This window comes from Crocuta crocuta, unplaced genomic scaffold (assembly GCF_008692635.1).
Source record: "Crocuta crocuta isolate KB4526 unplaced genomic scaffold, BGI_CrCroc_1.0 scaffold415, whole genome shotgun sequence".
In the NCBI taxonomy this organism is placed as follows: Eukaryota; Metazoa; Chordata; class Mammalia; order Carnivora; family Hyaenidae; genus Crocuta; species Crocuta crocuta.
The window spans coordinates 222,382-240,851 of NW_027531525.1; the positions used below are offsets into that span (position 1 = coordinate 222,382).

At 39.1% G+C, this 18,470-nt stretch overlaps 1 protein-coding gene across 1 annotated transcript in view; it reads left to right on the top strand.

Moving 5' to 3' along the window:
- Nucleotides 1–18,470, top strand: part of VPS45 (vacuolar protein sorting 45 homolog) — a 61,392-nt gene that overhangs the window by 32,514 nt on the left and 10,408 nt on the right. The window contains exon 14 of the mRNA XM_077772541.1: nt 2,516–2,647. Within this exon, the coding sequence (XP_077628667.1) occupies nt 2,516–2,647 (132 nt within the window). The remainder of the gene's footprint in view (nt 1–2,515; nt 2,648–18,470) is intronic.

Consider the following 18,470-nt stretch of genomic DNA (forward strand, 5'->3'; position numbering starts at 1 on the left):
TTACAACATAGAATGAACAATTGATAGAATGGCTTCTGTCTCCTTGGCGGCATATTCTTACGACGCTGGATTTTTTTTTCCTCCATAGAACTAATTCTTCACATCCTTTAATGAATATTAAGCCAGTAATGACTGTATTTGAGAAGCCATGATTATCTCAGCTCATTGGTACTTCCAGAATCAATATAGTGGGAAGAATTAAAAATTTATATCCTTTGAAGTTTGGTGATAAAAAGAAATTGTGTATATCCATGAGGGTAATGCTGTGAAAAAGGTTACAGAGACTCCTCTCTGTATCTAAAATTACAGCCAACTGTAGCTTAGTTGATCCCCTTAAGAAATCTATTTGTCTGGCTCTTGATTTCGGTTCATGTCATGATCTCACCGTTCAGAGACTGAGCCCTGCATCAGGCTCTGCACTGACAGCATGGAGCCTGCTTGTGATTCTCTCTCTCTCTCTCTCTCTCTCTCTCTCTCTCTCTCTCTCTCCTCTCCTCTCCCTCTCTGCCCCGCCCCGCTCCTGCTCTCTCTTTGTCTCTCTCTCAAAATAAATGAATAAGCTTTTAGAAATAGTAATAAATGCATACTAGATCCAAGATAAGGGCAAGGAGCAGAACAGTGCACATAAAATGCTTTTATTNCTCTCTGCCCCGCCCCGCTCGTGCTCTCTCTTTGTCTCTCTCTCTCTCAAAATAAATGAATAAGCTTTTAGAAATAGTAATAAATGCATACTAGATCCAAGATAAGGGCAAGGAGCAGAACAGTGCACATAAAATGCTTTTATTGACGTGTGTATGTGCTATACATATATATACACACATGTGCGTGTGTATGTGTATGTGTGAATATGTATGTATGTGTATATTTGCATACATACTGTAGATAATATCTATAAAAGAACACAGAAGATTCTAATAGTACCGTTTGCCTCTACACAGAAATTGAAGTGCAAGAGCAATGTAGCGGGGAGGAAATTCACTTTTTTTTTTAATAGTATATCTGTTTGTGTTTTATACTATATGCAAATATTTATCTAGTCTTAAGTAGTATATTTTAAAATAACAAAAATGATTATAGAATATATACTAGCAAGCAACTCCTACAGCGCTGTAGTGCTGAGTACATTGTTTCAGGTAAATAGACTTAAATGAAGCTTATTTTGTCTTAAAAAGTAAGTTTAGTATTGAAAGGCATGATTTCAAGTTCCAGGTTCACACAGAAATATGATTGACTCCCTACCCAATGAGTTGCAAAATAACCACCTTTGCATCATCGGGAGCCTCTTAGTGGATATCTCTGCAATTCAGAGATTATCAGAACATTTTTATTTATGGTCATAATATCTGATTCTGTTTCCATGAAGTACCATGAGAATAAATACTCTCTCAGTTCCTTCACGGTGTTTTAGAAAGAGATGAACAGAAAGGAAATGTAGGGTTTGTTTTTTTTTTTCAGGATTTCTACCTAAGCACATATGATTATAGATGTTTCTATTTAATTTTGTGCTATAACCTCCAAAATGGATGCTTCTGTTTGATGTAGTTTTAAATAATGCGCAGTAAGTCGTTTAATAAAATTACTCAAGATTAAGTAATTCTATCTTCTGTTGATGGCATGAGAAAAAACAAGGCAAACTTTAACAGTTTTGAAATGCTATGGTCTCCTTGTGAATATCTACAGAAGGGGCCAATAGGAGGTCCTTACTTTTTTCTCCCCCCTTCCGCGGGGTCTGCTTACTTTTGTTACAAGGCCATTTTGATAAAGATTGGAACACAGTAAAACTGCACTGCGCTACCCAAATGAGGCAAGTGACTGAGGCAAGTGTCAGTATCTCCAGTATCAAAGCCATTCTCCAAGAGTTTTTCATTTGTTTGTTTTCATGGTTTTTTTTTTTCTTGGTCTATCAAAGGATTTGAGAACAAAGATTGTAAGACACTTCTCCTAGAAGTGTCATTATTTATATGTCCCATTCTTGAGTATTTACACTCAAAATACTAAGTGTTTCTAGTTTCCATCTTATGGGCACATCCTAATATACCGGCACTCTCCAAAATACTTTGTGGTCTTTGGACAGTGGCCATTGTAATGACACTGTACTAAGTATTTGTCAAAAAGCATATACACGAGAGGACTTGTGTAGCACAAGCATAAATTACTGCTATATTGATACCATGTCACAGTGAAGCACTCTGCAGCCTCTTGAATATAAAAGAATATTTCTACATTTGGTTCTAGCAAACACTATTGTGCTATTCTGAAATCCACGGCACAGAAATTATAAGACATCCGCTCATAAACAGAAAGCAAATCACCATTCAGCATTTCCTGCTCTGTTTCCTGCCAATTTCAGATAATTAAAACTTTTTTTAAGCCTTTTATTCTATTCTGCTTTCCTTCTGCTTCTTCCAACCAAAAATGAAAGATTTAGAAATTAAAACTGCACGTATAATGGTGACAACAAACCTTTGCCTTTTCCGCTCTTATCCTGTGATGTTAACTTTCTTCATTACCGCAGACCTCAGGACATCGTTGTGTTTATAATTGGAGGAGCCACCTATGAAGAGGCCCTAACAGTTTATAACCTGAACCGTACTACTCCTGGAGTGAGGATCGTCCTGGGAGGGACCACAGTGCATAACACTAAAAGGTAAGGGAGAACATTCCGTCCTACAACTCGGTTCCCCTTCCTAGAGAATAAGGCTTAAGTTCCCTTTATGCAGGAAAGGTAAGGTCAGTGTTGCATAAACAGCTGGAGGCCAAAAGGCACCAGTTCACAGAGCCACTTAGACGTTGTGTGAGATGAAGGAGCTATACTCCTTTAGGTTCATAAATCACTTAATTAGTTCAAAAGACCTGGTGTATAAGGACCAGCGTGTGCTGTTAACAATTTATGTTTCTTATGTTCAAAAAAGGAGAACTCTTAATAGCCACAGACCGACTGGCACTTTGAAAATACTAAAGGGTAATGGTATTGACTTCCATGCATTTTTCTGTTTTGTTGATTAATTACATTTATTCTGCAAGTACTAAGAATACAAAGATAAATAAGATAAAGATCCTACCTCAGGGAAGTCACTGTCTCGTAGGAAAGCTAGAACATGAAACATAACAAGATAAGGGCCTGGAGAGACGGACTAAAGAGCCATGGGTTCTCAGTGTGACTGAGAAAAAGAAGCGAATATTTCATGGAGAAGGTAGTGCGTAAGCTGAGCCATGGATAGAAAATGGACATGAGGGGGAAGAACACATTCTAGGCAGAGTTGACCACGGGAACAAGTTATAGGTGCTGTAGGCAACATGGACAGGAAAAGACCAGCACGTAGTCCACCAGCTGGAATGTGCACAGTGAGAAGAACGTTGACTGAATGCCATCATTGTGAAAGGCCTTGAATTCCAGGCTGAGGAATTTTTACTTTCTTGTGTAGAAATTGAAGAATCGTTGCAAGTATTTAAGCAGTAAAAATTACAAGAGGGTCACAGTATTTTAGGAAAATTAATTTGGAAACTAAGGGTCCGGGGTGGGGGGGAGCTCCTGGGGGCCTCAGTCAGGTAAGCCTCCTACTCTCGATTGTGGCGCAGGTCATGATCTCATGGGTTTGGAGATCAAGCCCTACCTACCCTGGGCTTGTGCTAACAGGCAGAGCCTGCTTGGGATTCTCTCTTTCTCTCTCTCTCAAATAAATAAACTTAAAAAAAAAAAAAAAAACTGAGAGAAGAAAACATAGGAGGAGGAGGAGATGGAGAACTATGGCCTGATAGTGGAAGTCAACAGTCAGGGACCCCGAGAGATCCATGCTGAGCCCTGAGCGCATCAATACACTGGGCGTCACTTAGAGGTGTTTGTGTACTTTTTCTGTTTGTATTATTATTTGGCCTTTTAATGTAACTTTTCCCCTTTATCATGGAAGTAATACACATTTATTCATAAATTCTTTTAATTCAGAGAATATAAAGAGAAAAAAGAAAAGCTTCCACAATCTAACCATTGTTACAGTTTGATCTCTTCAGACCGTTTTTTTTCTGAAATAAGTTTATTTATTTATGTTTTAATTTTTTTTAATGTTTTTTTTTTTAATTTATTTTTGAGAGTCAGCGACAGCACGAACAGGGGAGGGTCAGAGAGGGAGGGAGACACAGAATCTGAAGCAGGCTCCAAGCTCTGAGCTGGCTGTCAGCACAGAGCCCGATGCAGGGCTCGAACCCACGAACCGTGAGATCATGACCTGAGCTGAAGTCAGACGCTTAACCAACTGAGCCATCCAGGTGCCCCCATTTATTTTAAGAGAGAGAGAGAGAGAGAGAGAAAGCATGAGTGGGGGAAGGGCAGATGGAGAGAATCCCGATGCAGGGCTTAAACTCACGAGATCTTAACCTGAGCTGAAACCAAGAGTCGGATGCCCCAGGGGCCCCTTTATTTTTTTTTTTTAAGTTTATTTATTTGCCCAGTTCATATTGTTTGTCCATTTTATAATTGGGTTATTTTTCCCAACGATTTTTATTAATTATATGTGTATAATTAAGGATATTGACCATTTGTTATATATTTTGTTGATCTGTTTTGTAGTATTTACAGTATTTTGTGTAACAACTTTTATTATATTTTATTTTTACTTTTATGTGGTGAAAACTACCAGTGATCTCTGCCTTTGATGCCACTCTTAGTTCCTTCCCAGGCAAAATTATATAAATACTAGCCTCTGTTTTTCCATTTTTTTGGGGTTGCATTTAAAGTTACAGCTTTAGGGGTGCCTGGGTGGCTTAGTCGGTTAAGCGTCCGACTTTCGCTTAGGTCATAATCTCGCGGTTCGTGGGTTCGAGCCCCGCGTCGGGCTCTGTGCTGACTGCCAGCTCAGAGCCTGGAGCCTGTTTCGGTCTGTGACTCCCTCTCTCTCTGACCCTCCCCTGCTCACGCTGTCTCTCTCTCTCTCTCTCCTAGAAATAAAAACAAATAAAAAAAAAAACATTAAAGTTACAGCTTTATAATCTGTCAAAATTTTATTTTGTAGTAAATTGTGTGGTAGTTTCCTTTTATAATTTATAGAAACATATACTCACATACAGAGAAGTGTGTGAATGGTAAGCAGACAGTTCAGTGAAATATGACAAAGTGTGCAACCACCACCCAAACCAAGTCATAAATGTCACCAGTCCCCCAAGAAGGCTCCCTTTGTCTCATGTCCTCTCCTTGTCACAACTCCCACAAAGTAATCTCTATTATGACTTCTGTCACTATAGATTAGTTTTACCTGCCCTTAAAAGATACTTGTTGAATGAATGAAGAAACAGGTTAAAAATAATCTGTGTCCAGGGTGCCTGGGTGGCTCAGTTGGTTGAGTGTCCGACTTTGGCTCAGGTCATGATCTTGTGGTTTATGAGTTCAAGCCCCACGTCAGGCTCTGTGCTGACACCTCAGACCCTGGGGCCTGCTTCAGATTCTGTGTCTCCCTCTCTCTGGCTTGCGCTCACTCACACTCTTTCTCTCTCTCTTTCAAATATAAGTAAACGTTAAAAAAAATTTTTTTTAAGTAATCTGTGTCTGCCTTTCTCACAAATAATACAAGGATCTTGCAATGATCCAGTGAAGGATCTCTGATCAGCTTCCTCCCCACCAAGAAGCTATCATTGTCCAGCATTTTGGTTCCATCCTGTTTTTATAATTCCCAAATTAATCATCATTATTATTTTCAGTTGTCATTATGTATTTGCTTCCCCCCTCCCAGCTTTTCACCCTGCTCCTTCTTTCTAATCCAATTTTCTTCTTATTAAAAACATCCTTGGGGCACCTGGTTGGCTCAGTCAGTTGAGCATCCAACTTTGGCTCAGGTCATGAACCGTGGATTTGAGCCCCGCTTCTGGCTCTGTGCTGACAGCTAAGAGCCTGGAGCCTGATTCAGACTTTGTCTCCCCTGCTTTCTCTCTCTCTCCCTCTCTCTCCCTCTCCCCAATATAAAATTAAAAACATTTAAAAAATCCTTTAGTAGTTCTTTCAGCTACTAGTCAACTTGATTTTTTTTATAAAAATATCTTAGTTTATTAAGTTTAGAAATCCAGCTTGATAAATTATTCTCAGAACTTAAAAGTCAGAAAATGTGAATATTATTTTTAATTGTTGCTGCTTTCAGCATAATTATTAACTTTAATTGTATAACTTTAATTATATTGTATATTGTATAACAATATAACTTTAATTGTAAGTCTGCTTTCAGTATAATTATTTTTTGGGTTGTAGGCAATATATTCTTCTCTGATTCTTCTTAAGATTATCTATTTGTTTTTGATGTTCTTGTTTCAGTGTCATGTATCTAAATGTGGATTTATACATATGCTCCTTGGTATGAAAATTCATGTTTGACAATATTACTGGAAGATTTCCAGTCATTATTTCTCTTAACATTGCTGCTTTTCCGTTTCCTCCGTTCCATCCTTCTGGAACTCCTACGAGATACCTTGTGTCTCTCAACTTCTCATTGATATTATCAATCTGTATCTCTCTGCACTGCCTTCTGTGTAATTTTTTCAGATGAGTATTCCAGTTCAATAATTCTCTCTTCATCTGTGTCTAATCTGTGTTTAATTTGTCCATTCAGGTTTTAACTTCAGAGGTTCTATTTTTATGCTTGTAAGTTCTTTTTGCTTCTTTTTCAAATTTTCTTGATGTTTTTATTCATTTCCTCTTTCCTTATATTTTCAAATCCCTCATTTTTCTTTAATCATATTAATCCTATACCCTAAAATACTTCCTAGTTCCTGAGAAAATAATATTTTATGTAAAAATAAGAAAGTGAGGCATTTTTGCAAAAGCTTTAGATTACATTCTTCCAAGTAGCCCGATTTGACCTAACAGGATGCTATGTTTGAGCTGATAACCTCAGCAATAGAAGGTTCATTAAATCTTGATAAAGATGTTTGCTGGCCCGAATCAATGAAACTTTTTAAGAATGAGGGAGTTACTTTGGTAACTACCAACCTGGAAAAAAAAATTAGTTACTGTTTGCTATAATATAAAAATGATCCCAAATCAGGTATTTATCATTTTTTAAATAAATATATAACCTCTAGTTAATAGGTAAATAGTGAAATTTATCATTATCAGTAAAAAGATAGTGGAATTTGTATTTCAGAGATCAGTTATCAAAAGGCTTAAATAATCAAAAGNAACCAACTAAGCCACCCAGGCGCCCCTAGGTTCAGCTTTTATTGGAAAGGTTCCATTTTCATGATGAATGTGGGCTATTTTGGGTGTTGCTAAGCAAGTTGCGGAAGTCCTCTCTTAATATATTTTGAAATCTTAGACTCTCAGTAAGTGGAAATTTAATATTTTTAAAAATTTAATATTTAAGGGGCGCCTGGGTGGCTTAGTCGGTTAAGCGTCCGACTTTCGCTTAGGTCACGATCTCGCGGNTTTATATTTAGTATTTTTATATTTAAAACTTAACATTTTTAAAATCAGTATCATAACTGGATATAGTAGGGCTGCTGTGAGCTAGCAATGAAACCTGATTTGGGGGAGAGTAAGTTTAATAGTTTGTTTCTGTAAATTGTTTGGGTTTAATTTTTATGCAAGGGGTTTCGTATGCAATTCCCTATGTAATATGTGGGTTATTTCTTAAGGAAGAACCCAAAGAAATAAGTGGCACACAGCATTGACCCCAAGAGTTCTACAGCACAGAAGTATTATTATAGATTGTGGTGATCAGGAAACAGTGTACTTTTAGATATGCATGAGGAATGCCGTCCTTTATGCTTGGAATCATGTAAAATGTGGGTAAGGGCCACCCCACAAGGCTTTGGATTAGTGGGTTTCCCAATAAACAGGAAAGAAATCCTGTCTCGTAGTTAGAAGTGTGATGCTCTGATCGAGGGGCTCCTCTCCCTCCTGAGTGCGCAGAGCCTGGTGCGGGATGTTTCTGGGATACAGGTCATTGATTTCCCTGATGTCTTAAGTAAAACCTGAGATCAGCACAGGTTTATTCCGCAGTCTGATCCCAGCACCACCATGGCTTTATGATTCGGGGCAAGATACTTAATGTCATGGTAGATAGGTCAAAAATGATCTCCTGCATCCTAGAAAATTACATGTAACCTTCTCTCTCAAGTGGCAATTTTAATAATCTTCATCCTGGGAGACCTAAAATACATCAAGATTTTAAATGGACATATACATTATGTTGAATCTGAAATTCAACCTGCCATTCAAAGTTCTAATTTAGGGGCACCTGGGGGCTCAGTCAGTTAAGTGTCCAACCCTTGGTTTTGACTCAGGTTATAATCTCATAGTTCATGAGTTTGAGCCCCGCATTGGGCTCTGTGCTGACAGTGCAGAGCCTGCTTGGGATTCTCTCTCTTTACCTCTCTCTCTCTCTCAAAATAAATAAATAAACTCGGAAACACAAAAGTTAAACGTTATAATTTAAGTTGCACTTTCTCGAGTACCTCCTTTTTTTTTTAAATTGAGGTATAATCGATATATAACAGTATATTAGTTTCAAATACACAGCATAATAATTTGATTGTATACATTACGAAACAATCACCACAGTAAGCAGTAAGTCTAGCTAACATCTATCAATACGTACAGTTACAAGAAAATTTTTTTCTTGAGATGGGAAACTTTAAGATTTACTTTCTTAGCCACTTTCAAGTATACAATGCAGCGTTACTAACTAGTGTTGCCAGGCTGTACATTACATCCCTTTGACTTACTTATTGTAGAAAATGAGTTTTGCACCTTTCAACTCCCTTCATCCATCTCACTCCTCCCCACCCCCCACCGCCTCTGGCAACTACCCATGTGTTTCCCTGTATCTGTGAGCTTGGTTTTGTTTTATTTTGTTTAGACTCCACAAGTAAGTGAGATCATACAGTATTTGTGTTTCTCTGTCTAATTTATTTCACTTAACCTAATGCCCTCCAGCTCCATCTCTGTTTCCACAAACGACAAGTTCCATTCTTTTTTATGGCTGAATATTATTTCATTGTCTAGATATGCACCACATTTTCTTTATCCATCCATCTGTAGCTGGACCCTTAGGTTTTCTTATCTTGGTTATTGAAAATAATTCTGCAGACCACCTGGGTGGCTCAGTTAAGTATCTGACCCTTGATTTGGGCTCAGGTCATGATCTCATGGTTCATGAGATCACGCCCCATGTCAGGCTCTGTGCTACAGCATGGAACCTGCATGGGATTCTCTCTCTCCCTGCCTCTCTGCCTGTACACGCACATGTGCTCGCTCTCTCTCTCTCAAATAAATACTTTTTTAAAAAGAAAATAAGTCTGCAATGAACATGGCGGGGGGGGGGGGTGTATATCTTTTTGAGCTGGTGTTTTTGTTTTCTTTACATAAATACCCAGAAGTGGAATTGCTGACTCATATGGTAGTTCTGATTTGAATTTTTTGAGGAACCTCCGTACTCTCTTCCATAGAGGCTGCAACAAGTTATGTTCCCTCAGCAGTGCAAATGCACTCCCTTTTCTCCACAGCCTGCCAACATGGGGTATGCCTTGTCTTTCTGATTACAGCCATTCTAACAGGTATGAGGTGAGAGCTCCTCCTGGTTGTGATATGCGTTTCCCTGGTGACTACTGATGTCGAACGTCTTTTCGTGTACCCATTGGCCTTCCGTACGACTGACTTCTTTGGAAATATGTTCATTCAAATCCTCTGCCCAGTTTTTAATTGAATTGTTTAGTTACTTTGTGTTTTCTATTGACTTATGAGAGTTCTTTATGTATTTTGGATACAAACTCCTTATTGGATATATGATTCGCAAATATTTTCTCATTCAGTAGGTTTTTCATTTTGTTGATGACTTCCTCTGTTTTGTGGAAGCTTTTTTAGTTGTGCAGTGCCCGTTGTTTATTTTTGCTTTTCCTGCCTTTGCTTTTGGTGTCCAATCCAAAATATTATCACCAAGACTAATGTCAGGGAGCTTACTGCTTATGTTTTCTTCCAGGAGTTTTAGATCTGTTTTTAAAAAAAATTTTTTTTGAGAGAGAGAGAGAGAGTGCACATGCGTGTGTGCATGTGGGCAGGGGAGGGGCAGAAGGAGAGGAGAGAGACTCTTAACCAGGCTCTACACACAGCACAGAGCTGAATGCAGGGCCCCATTTCACCCCTGAGGTAATGAGATCATGACCTGAGCCCAAAATAAGAGTCAGACACTTAACTAACTGAGCTACCCTGGTGCCCCATGGCTTTAGATCTTACATTCATGTCTTTAATCCATTCTGACTTTTTGTGTGTGTGTGTGGTCTAGTTTCATCGTTTTGCATGTGCCTGTCCGGTTTTTCCAACACTATTTACTGAAGAGACTGTCCTTTCCCCATTGTTTATTCTTGCCTCCTTTGCCATAACTTAATTGGCCATATATGCAAAAGTTTATTTCTGGGCTGTATGTTCTGTTCCATTGATCTGTCATTGTGCTAATACCATACTATTTTGATTACTATAGCTTTGTAATATATTTTGAAATCAAGGAGCACGTTGTTTCCAGTCTCTTCTTTCCGAAGATTGCTTTGGTTATTCAGGGTCTTTTGTGGTTCCCTACAAAATTTTTTATTCTATTCCTATGAAAAATGTCATTGGAGTTTTGATGGGGATTGTATTGAATCTGTAGATTGCTTTGGGTGGTATAGATATTTTAACAATATTAATTCTTCTAATCCATGAATATGGAATATCTTTTCATTTATTTGTGTCTTCATTTTCTCACATCAGTGTCTTATAGTTTTCGGTACAGGTCTTTTCACTTCCTTGGTTAAATTTACTCCTGGGTATTTTATTCTTTTTGATGTAATTCTACATGGGATTGTTTTCTCAATTTCTCTAAGAATAATGAACTCATTATTAGTGAACAGATATGCAATAGATTTCTTTTTATTGATTTTGTGTCCTACAACTTCACTGAATTATTCTAATATTTTTTTTGGTAGAGTCTTTCGGTTTTCCATATGTAACATCATGTCATCTGCAAACAGTGAGTTTTACTTCTGACTTTCCAATCTGAATGCTTTTTTTTTTTTTTCTTACTTCATTGTGCTGGCTGGGATTTCCAATACTATGCTGAATAAAAGTGGTGAAAGTGGACATCCTTGTCTTGTTCCTGATCTCAGAGGAGAAGCTTTCAGCTTTTCACCATTGACTCTGATGTTGGGTGTGGGCTCGTCATAGATGACCTTTATTATGTATGTTGAAGTACATTCCCTCTGTACCCAGTACGTTGAGAATTTTTATCTAAAATGGATGTTGAATTTTGTCAGATGCTTTTTCTGCATCTAATGAGGTGATCTGATTCCATGATTTTTTTATCTTTCATTTGGTTAATGTGGTATCTAAGCATCTTCTTTCTTCTGTGACCATATTTTTCAGTGATGCAGGTACTGGTTACAGTACAGCCGAGTCCCACAGGCTTTCTGTCCTTATGGGATTAATTTCCACAGGGCCTGCTCCGAGTAGGTGTAATTGTGATCATCTTTGTTCAGATTTAAACACCGTTCTTTTTAAGTTTATCTATTTATTTTGAGAGAGAGAGAGAGAGAATCAGGGAGGGGCAGAGAGAGGGAGAGAGAGAATCCCGAGCAGGCCCCATGCTCAGTGCAGAGCCTAACACACAGGCAGCGCTTAATCCCGTGAATGGTGAGATCATGACCTGAGCTGAAATCCAGAGTCGGTTGTTTAACTGACTAAGCCACCCAGGCGCCCCGATTCAAACACCATTTAAAATAGAAGGCCTCAATTTGCTGCTAAGACACCAAGGAATTTGCAGAAGCTAATTATCTCCTTAGCAACATTCTTAATAAACTTGCCTCTGGGTAAAGAGAGGCAGTCAATATTGTCTTCTCTCCATAGCCATATGAAGTTGAATATGAATTTTGTATTACTTTCCCTTCTCTTTCTGTGCCTAATGAAACACAAAGGGAAAAAAAAGAGATACTAACCGGTCACAGGGACCTCTTTAAAGGCAGAGGACCTGCCCTAAAAAGGCTTTGGGTAGTGGAGTTAGCAGGGGTCTGAACATAGGTAGCTGTGCCTTCCCTGAGTGGTTAGTTGTGTCTCTGGGGTCCCTGCAGGTTTGCAATGTAGACTGTGGTCTCCTGTCTCCGTGTTTTCCCTTCTTATGGAGTTACCCCCTCCCCCCCACCAACTTCCTTCTTCATTTTTCTCCTTAGTCATACCTGCCGAATATACCCTCAGTTGCTGGTTGGGGGTAGGGCAGGGGTCAGATTTCAGCTTCTAGGAATCATATATGACACAAGTTGTTCCATAGCACGGCCGAGATTTTCGCCAACATCTATGTGGAACAGTCGGAAATCTTATTGCCCTAGTTGAGAGTTCTAGAATTCATAAATACATATTGAACACACAAGAACAGCATAATGTTAATAGTTCACTCACTCATTCATCAAATAAATTCAGCTCAGTGAATGAGCATGGGATACCTCATTTGTGAATGAAACAAAGATCCTAACCCTCGTGAAGCTTGTATTTTTTTTTAATTTTTTTAATGTTTTATTTATTTCTGAGAGAGAGAGAGTGTGTGTGAGTGGGGGAGGGTCAGAGAGAGGGAGACACAGAATTTGAAACAGGCTCCAGGCCCTGAGCTAACTGTCAGCACAGAGCCTGACGCGGAGCTCGAACCCACGAACCGTGAGATCATGACCTGAGCCAAAGTTGGAGGCTTAAAGAACTGAGCCACCCAGGCACCCCGTGAAGCTTGTATTTTAATGCAGATGGAGACAGAAATAAATAATAAACTTGATAAATAAGTAACTTTGATAGTAAATCAGGTGATAAATACTATGGGAGAAAAAAGCAAAACAAGGCACGAAGATATTGGTATTGTACGGGGGACCATGGGGGGTAAGTCACCCTCCTCAGCATGGCATTGGGAAAAGCCACATTAAGAGATTTGAGGAAAGACTTAAAGGAGGTGAGGAAGTGAGCCAAACAGACGGAGGGAAGAACATCTCGGGCACAACAGAGCCGATGTCCTCGGACACAATCAGGCAGTGAGACCGAGGAGATGGGGAGGCTGGGAAAGGAGAGGGAGATGTGGTCAGAGCGGAATCTGGGGCCCCACAAGGGAGTCTTGTCTGCTGTTGCGAGCGCTGGTTTGCACAATAAGTTAGAGAGCACTGAAGGGCTGAGGTTTTGTTGTTGTTTTTTAACAGTTTTATTGAAGTATCACGTATGAACCATACAATTCATCCCTTTAAAGTATACGGTTCACTGGTTTGGGGTATATTTACAGATATGTGCAACCTTTAGCCACAGTCACTTTTAGAACCTTTTCGTGACCTTCGAAAGAACCCCCTCCTCCAGGCCTCAGCAACCACTATAATCTACTTTCTGTTTCTGTAGATTTCCCTGTTCTGAACTTCTCATGTAAAGGGAACCACATAATATATATGGCCTTTCATGAGCGGCTTCTTTTACTTAGTATAATGTTTTCCACGTTGAAGCCTCTAGCAATACTTCATTCCTCCTTAATGCTGCGTACATTACGTCATATGCCTGTCCTGGATTTTGTTTGTCCCTTTTCAGTGATGACCATTTGAGCTGTCCCCACCTTTTGTCTGTCATAAACAATGCTGCTGTAAACATTTAGGTACAAGTTTGTGTGTGTTTTGTAGATTTTTAAGCAGAACTAGGACATCTGATATTTTATCAGGCTTACCCTGGCTGATATGCTAAAAAGCTCATAATGCTCAAGAGAGGTGTTATGTCTCTTAAATGTTCAAAATAAGCATGTGTTAATAGAAAAATGCAAATTCCCAGGTGTATTTAAATGAACCGTGCCCATTATTTGTTCACCTACAGTAGACTGATCTCTTATTCTTGGTATGTTTCTGAGGCACATGATCCTACCTTGCAAATAAATGAGCACCTTGGTTAGGGATTTGAGCTGGCCTGCCTTACCACTTCACAAGCCAATCAATATTAACGAGTTCTCGTCCCTGCTGGCCGCTCTTGACACTTTCCGTTGGCTGTGTGAGCTGGGAGGCCAAGAACGAGGCCCACACGGACGGAAGTGTTCTCTCAGCAGAAGAAACCCCTCTGTCTTCTCGGAATTCAGGACAGAAGTGGAGGGGAAGAGGGAAGCTACGTACATGTATTAGCCAAATGCTGCCATTGCCTGAACCCCACTTGAACTTGGGTGAAGAGAGCACTTTCGTCTCCAGTGCTGTCAGTTTAGTGCTTAAGACTTTTGACGAGGAGGAAGACATACCCTGTTAGGAGGTAATCCCAGATCGACAATCCTTTTACGGCCAGATTCCCTGTCAAACCAATACTAATGACTACACATAGTAGGTTCTCTATGCTACTACCGGATTCAATTAAACCCTCATTAGCTATATGCCTGCAGAATAATTAATGGTTCCATTTTTCAACTATTTTATAACTAGCAAAGACAAATGAAGAAAAATAGGCTTCCCCCCCACAAGTTATTCATCTTCATTATAATGAAAAACTTAAGCGTGAAAGTAAAAATCTTTCATAACACTACAACTAGAATTAACCAGTGTTCATATTTTGGCATATTCCCTCTGGGTTTTTTTTTTTACCTACAGTTTTTTGAGTTTCGTTTTGTTTTTGACATAATTAGGACCATATCGTCTATACAGTTTTCTACCTGTTTTCATTTTTTTTTTTTTTTAATTCCTAAGAGAGAGAGACAGCATGAGCAGGGGAGGGGCAGAGAGACAGGGAGACACAGAATCCAAAACAGGCTCCAGGCTCTGAGCTAGTTGTCAGCAGAGCCTGACGCGGGGCTCGAACCACAAACCATGAGATCATGACCTGAGCCAAAGTCAGGCACTTAACCGACTGAGCCACCCAGGTGCCCCTCTACTTGTTTACTTTTAATTATATTGAGAACATTTTCCCATGCTCTTAAAGATTATTTAAAATAATCTTAATGGGGGCGCCTGGGTGGCTTAGTCGGTTAAGCGTCCGACTTATGCTTAGGTCATGATCTCGCGGTTCGTGGGTTCGAGCCCCGCGTCAGGCTCTGTGCTGACAGCTCAGAAGCTCTGAGCCTGGAGCCTATTTCAGAGTCTGTGTCTCCCTCTCTCTCTGACCCTCCCCTGCTCACGCTGTCTCTCTCTCTCTCCTAGAAATAAAAATATTAAAAATAATAATAATAATCTTAATGGCTATATAATTTCAATTTTAAAAATATGTCTTTAACCATTACTATGAGATAGATTGTTTACAGTTTTTGTCTGATATAAGTAATATGGCAACAAACATTTTGTATATCGATAAACGCTTAGTCCCAGCTCTGATTGTCCTTAAGATAAAAGTGCAGTGAGGCACTCTCAGTATTGCTACTAGAAATATAAATTGCTAGGACTTTTCTGGAAAGCAGTCTATATGTGGGGCACCTGGGTGGCTTAGTCGGTTAAGTGTCCGACTTTCGCTNGTTGACTTAATGCCAGGAAAACTCCTGATTTTTAAGAAGCCCTGGCCCAGGCGATAGAAATGTTCTCTATCACGGGGCGCCTGGGTGGCTCAGTCAGTTAAGCGTCCAACTTCAGCTCAGGTCATGATCTCACGGTTCATGAGTTCAAGCCCCACATTAGGCTTTGTGCTGACAGCTCAGAGCCTGGAGCCTGTTTCAGATTCTGTGTCTCCCTCTCTCTCTGTGCCTCCCCTGCTCACACTCTCTCTGTCTCTCAAAAATAAATAAACATTTTTTAAAATTTTATTTAAAAAAAAGAAATACTCTCTATCTTGATTAAGGAAATGGTTACGCAACGGTCTCCATCTGTCAAAATCATTAAATAACACCCTTAAAATTGGTAAATTTTCTTATCTTTGAATTACGTATCAGTAAGAAATTTAAATTTAAATTTTTTTTTTATGTTTTATTTCCGAGAGAGAGAGACAGCATGAACAGGGGAGGGTCAGAGAGAGAGAGGGAAACACAGAATCATGACCTGAGCTGAAGTTGGACGCTTAACCAACTGAGCCACCCAGGCGCCCCAGAAATTTAAATTTTAAAAGCAAAGTTTTGTAGTATCAAACTGACACTTTTTTCTTGGTATAGTCAGAAAGATGAAAAGATAATTTTAAATTTAAATCTTAAATTTAACTACATAATTCAGCGTTTTTTCATGCCATTGTTTCAGAACCACCCGATATTAGCTAGTGTTATGAGTCACATACTTGGAGAAAAATCCATAGCAGTTCTTAAAACAAGGGTTATGCTCATACCAAGAAGTAAATTTATTTAGCCATAGTATGTGGTAGATAATGTTTTAATACGTTATCCCTGTGCTATCTAATAAGGCAGCCACCAGCCACACGGAGCTGCTGAGCACCCGAAATGTGGCCGTCTGATTCAAGGTGTGCTACACATATGACAGACATCAAATTGCAGAGACTTTGTACCAAAAGAGAATAATTTTTTGAAGTTGATAATGTTTGGGATATATGGGGTTGAGCCAACTATGCTATTAAAACTAATTTCACCTTTCTTTTTACCTTTCTAAGGTCTTTATTTTATTTTTTTGAGAGAGAGCGGGGGAAGGGAAGAGAGAGAGGGAGACACAGAATCTGAAGCAGGCTCCAGGCTCCGAGTTGCCAGCTCAGAGCCTAATGCGGGGCTCAAACCCACAGACTGTGAGATCATGACCTGAGCCAAAGTCAGACGCTCAACCGACTGAGCCACCCAGGCGCCCCTCTTTTTACCTTTCTAATACAGTAATAGAACATTTAGAATTCTGTAGCAGTTCACATTTATAACTTGCTTCACATTCTTATTGGATAGTACTGCTTTACCCATTCAGTTTTGTTTAATTCTCAGAACGACCCAATGAGATAGATATTTTTATTATTATCATCAATGTCATTTTCCAGATGAGGAGATTGAGGTTTTAGAGAAGTGAACACCTTGTCCAAAGTCATAGACCTACTAGACGACAAAGCTGGAATTAAACTCAGATGGTGTGTTTCCAGTCTGGGCGGCTGAGCACTCAGCCAAAATAACATTTGAAGATTTATCTAGCTATGATTTTTTTAATCCCTTGCCTATAAATGTCACTTATAAGGTAGGAAGAATTTTTTACCAGATTCACAAATATGCGAAGCTTTCTGCCTACTAAGATAAACCAAAGCAGGGGAAAAATAGTATGAAAGTGAGGAATCATTGAGTGTTGTTTTGAGATTTTTGTCATCCTTGAGTGTTGTTTTGAGATTTTTGTCATCCAAATATAATTAAGAATGAAATTAAAGACAGTGTTGCTCTTCGAATAAAAATGGCTAACTTGATTAACTAGTAGTAACTGTTAGTTTCATAACTACCTAAGATGATGCCAAAGTGTTGGTAATAATAGAATCCTGACAGAGTAAGTCACAGTGCACAGAGTACATTTTTATTTTCTGTAGGGAGTACGTGTTAGGGCTTAGAAAACATTTGGCATTTTGAAGGTCTGTAAATAAACGTGAAGCTGGGAGGGGGCCGATTCATATCCTCAGCAGGCACTTCATAGATTTCTACCTAAACAAGTAACACTAGAAACTTGGACCTTCTCCTGTAACCACAAGTTGGGTCGATCCCTGAATTATTTACAGAAAAATTAGGATCCTGTAACAGAATTTGCATTTCAAAGGAAGAGGAATCCAGAGGACAGTCTTGTTCACTTATGGGCATTTCAGGATCAGTTTTGAAAGTGCTGGAAGCATCACCATCTCCGTAGAGATTCTAGGGGGAGTTTACTTTGTGACCAGAGTGTTAGACACCATGGCCAGAGCTGGGGTGGAGTGTATTGCCCGCCACTCACACACACTTCTTGAGTGCCGATGATGTGTAAGGTTTTGTGAAAGCGCTACAAAGATGAAGATGTGCTATATTTTTAAGGACTCCAATGTCTAATGGGAAAATAAGCATATAAATGATTAATTCATTAGAGTTATCTCTAATAAGATGCTTTTTGAAAAAACTGGATTTAACCCAAGATTCAAATCTAGGTCTGTCTCTTGGTTCCAATTTATTTGTGCATTTGGAACATATATTTTTAAAATTAAGAATAGCTTTTCATCGCAAAATCAACGCATAATACTTGTAGGAGAAAATTTTTATTCAGCTAAGCAAAAATAAGATAATAAAAATATCCATGCTGCCACCATTCCACCACAGGAGATGTCAACATCTTGATGTATTATAGCCTTTTAGACCTTTGTCTACTACTGTATGCACATACATTTTTAAATAAAAGGACTATACTATACATGTACTCTCCATGAAAATACCAATATAGGTCATTTTTAGAGTGACTGAAGAGCGTTCTTTTGTCTGATTGTGCCCCAGTTTATTCAGCCAGCCCTTTTTTGTTCATTCAACACTTATTGAGCACCTACTGTGTTCCAGGAGCTATCTTAAGACTACAGGGTTCAGGGGCGCCTGGGTGGCTTAGTCGGTTAAGCGTCCGACTTCCGCTTAGGTCATGATCTCACGGTTCGT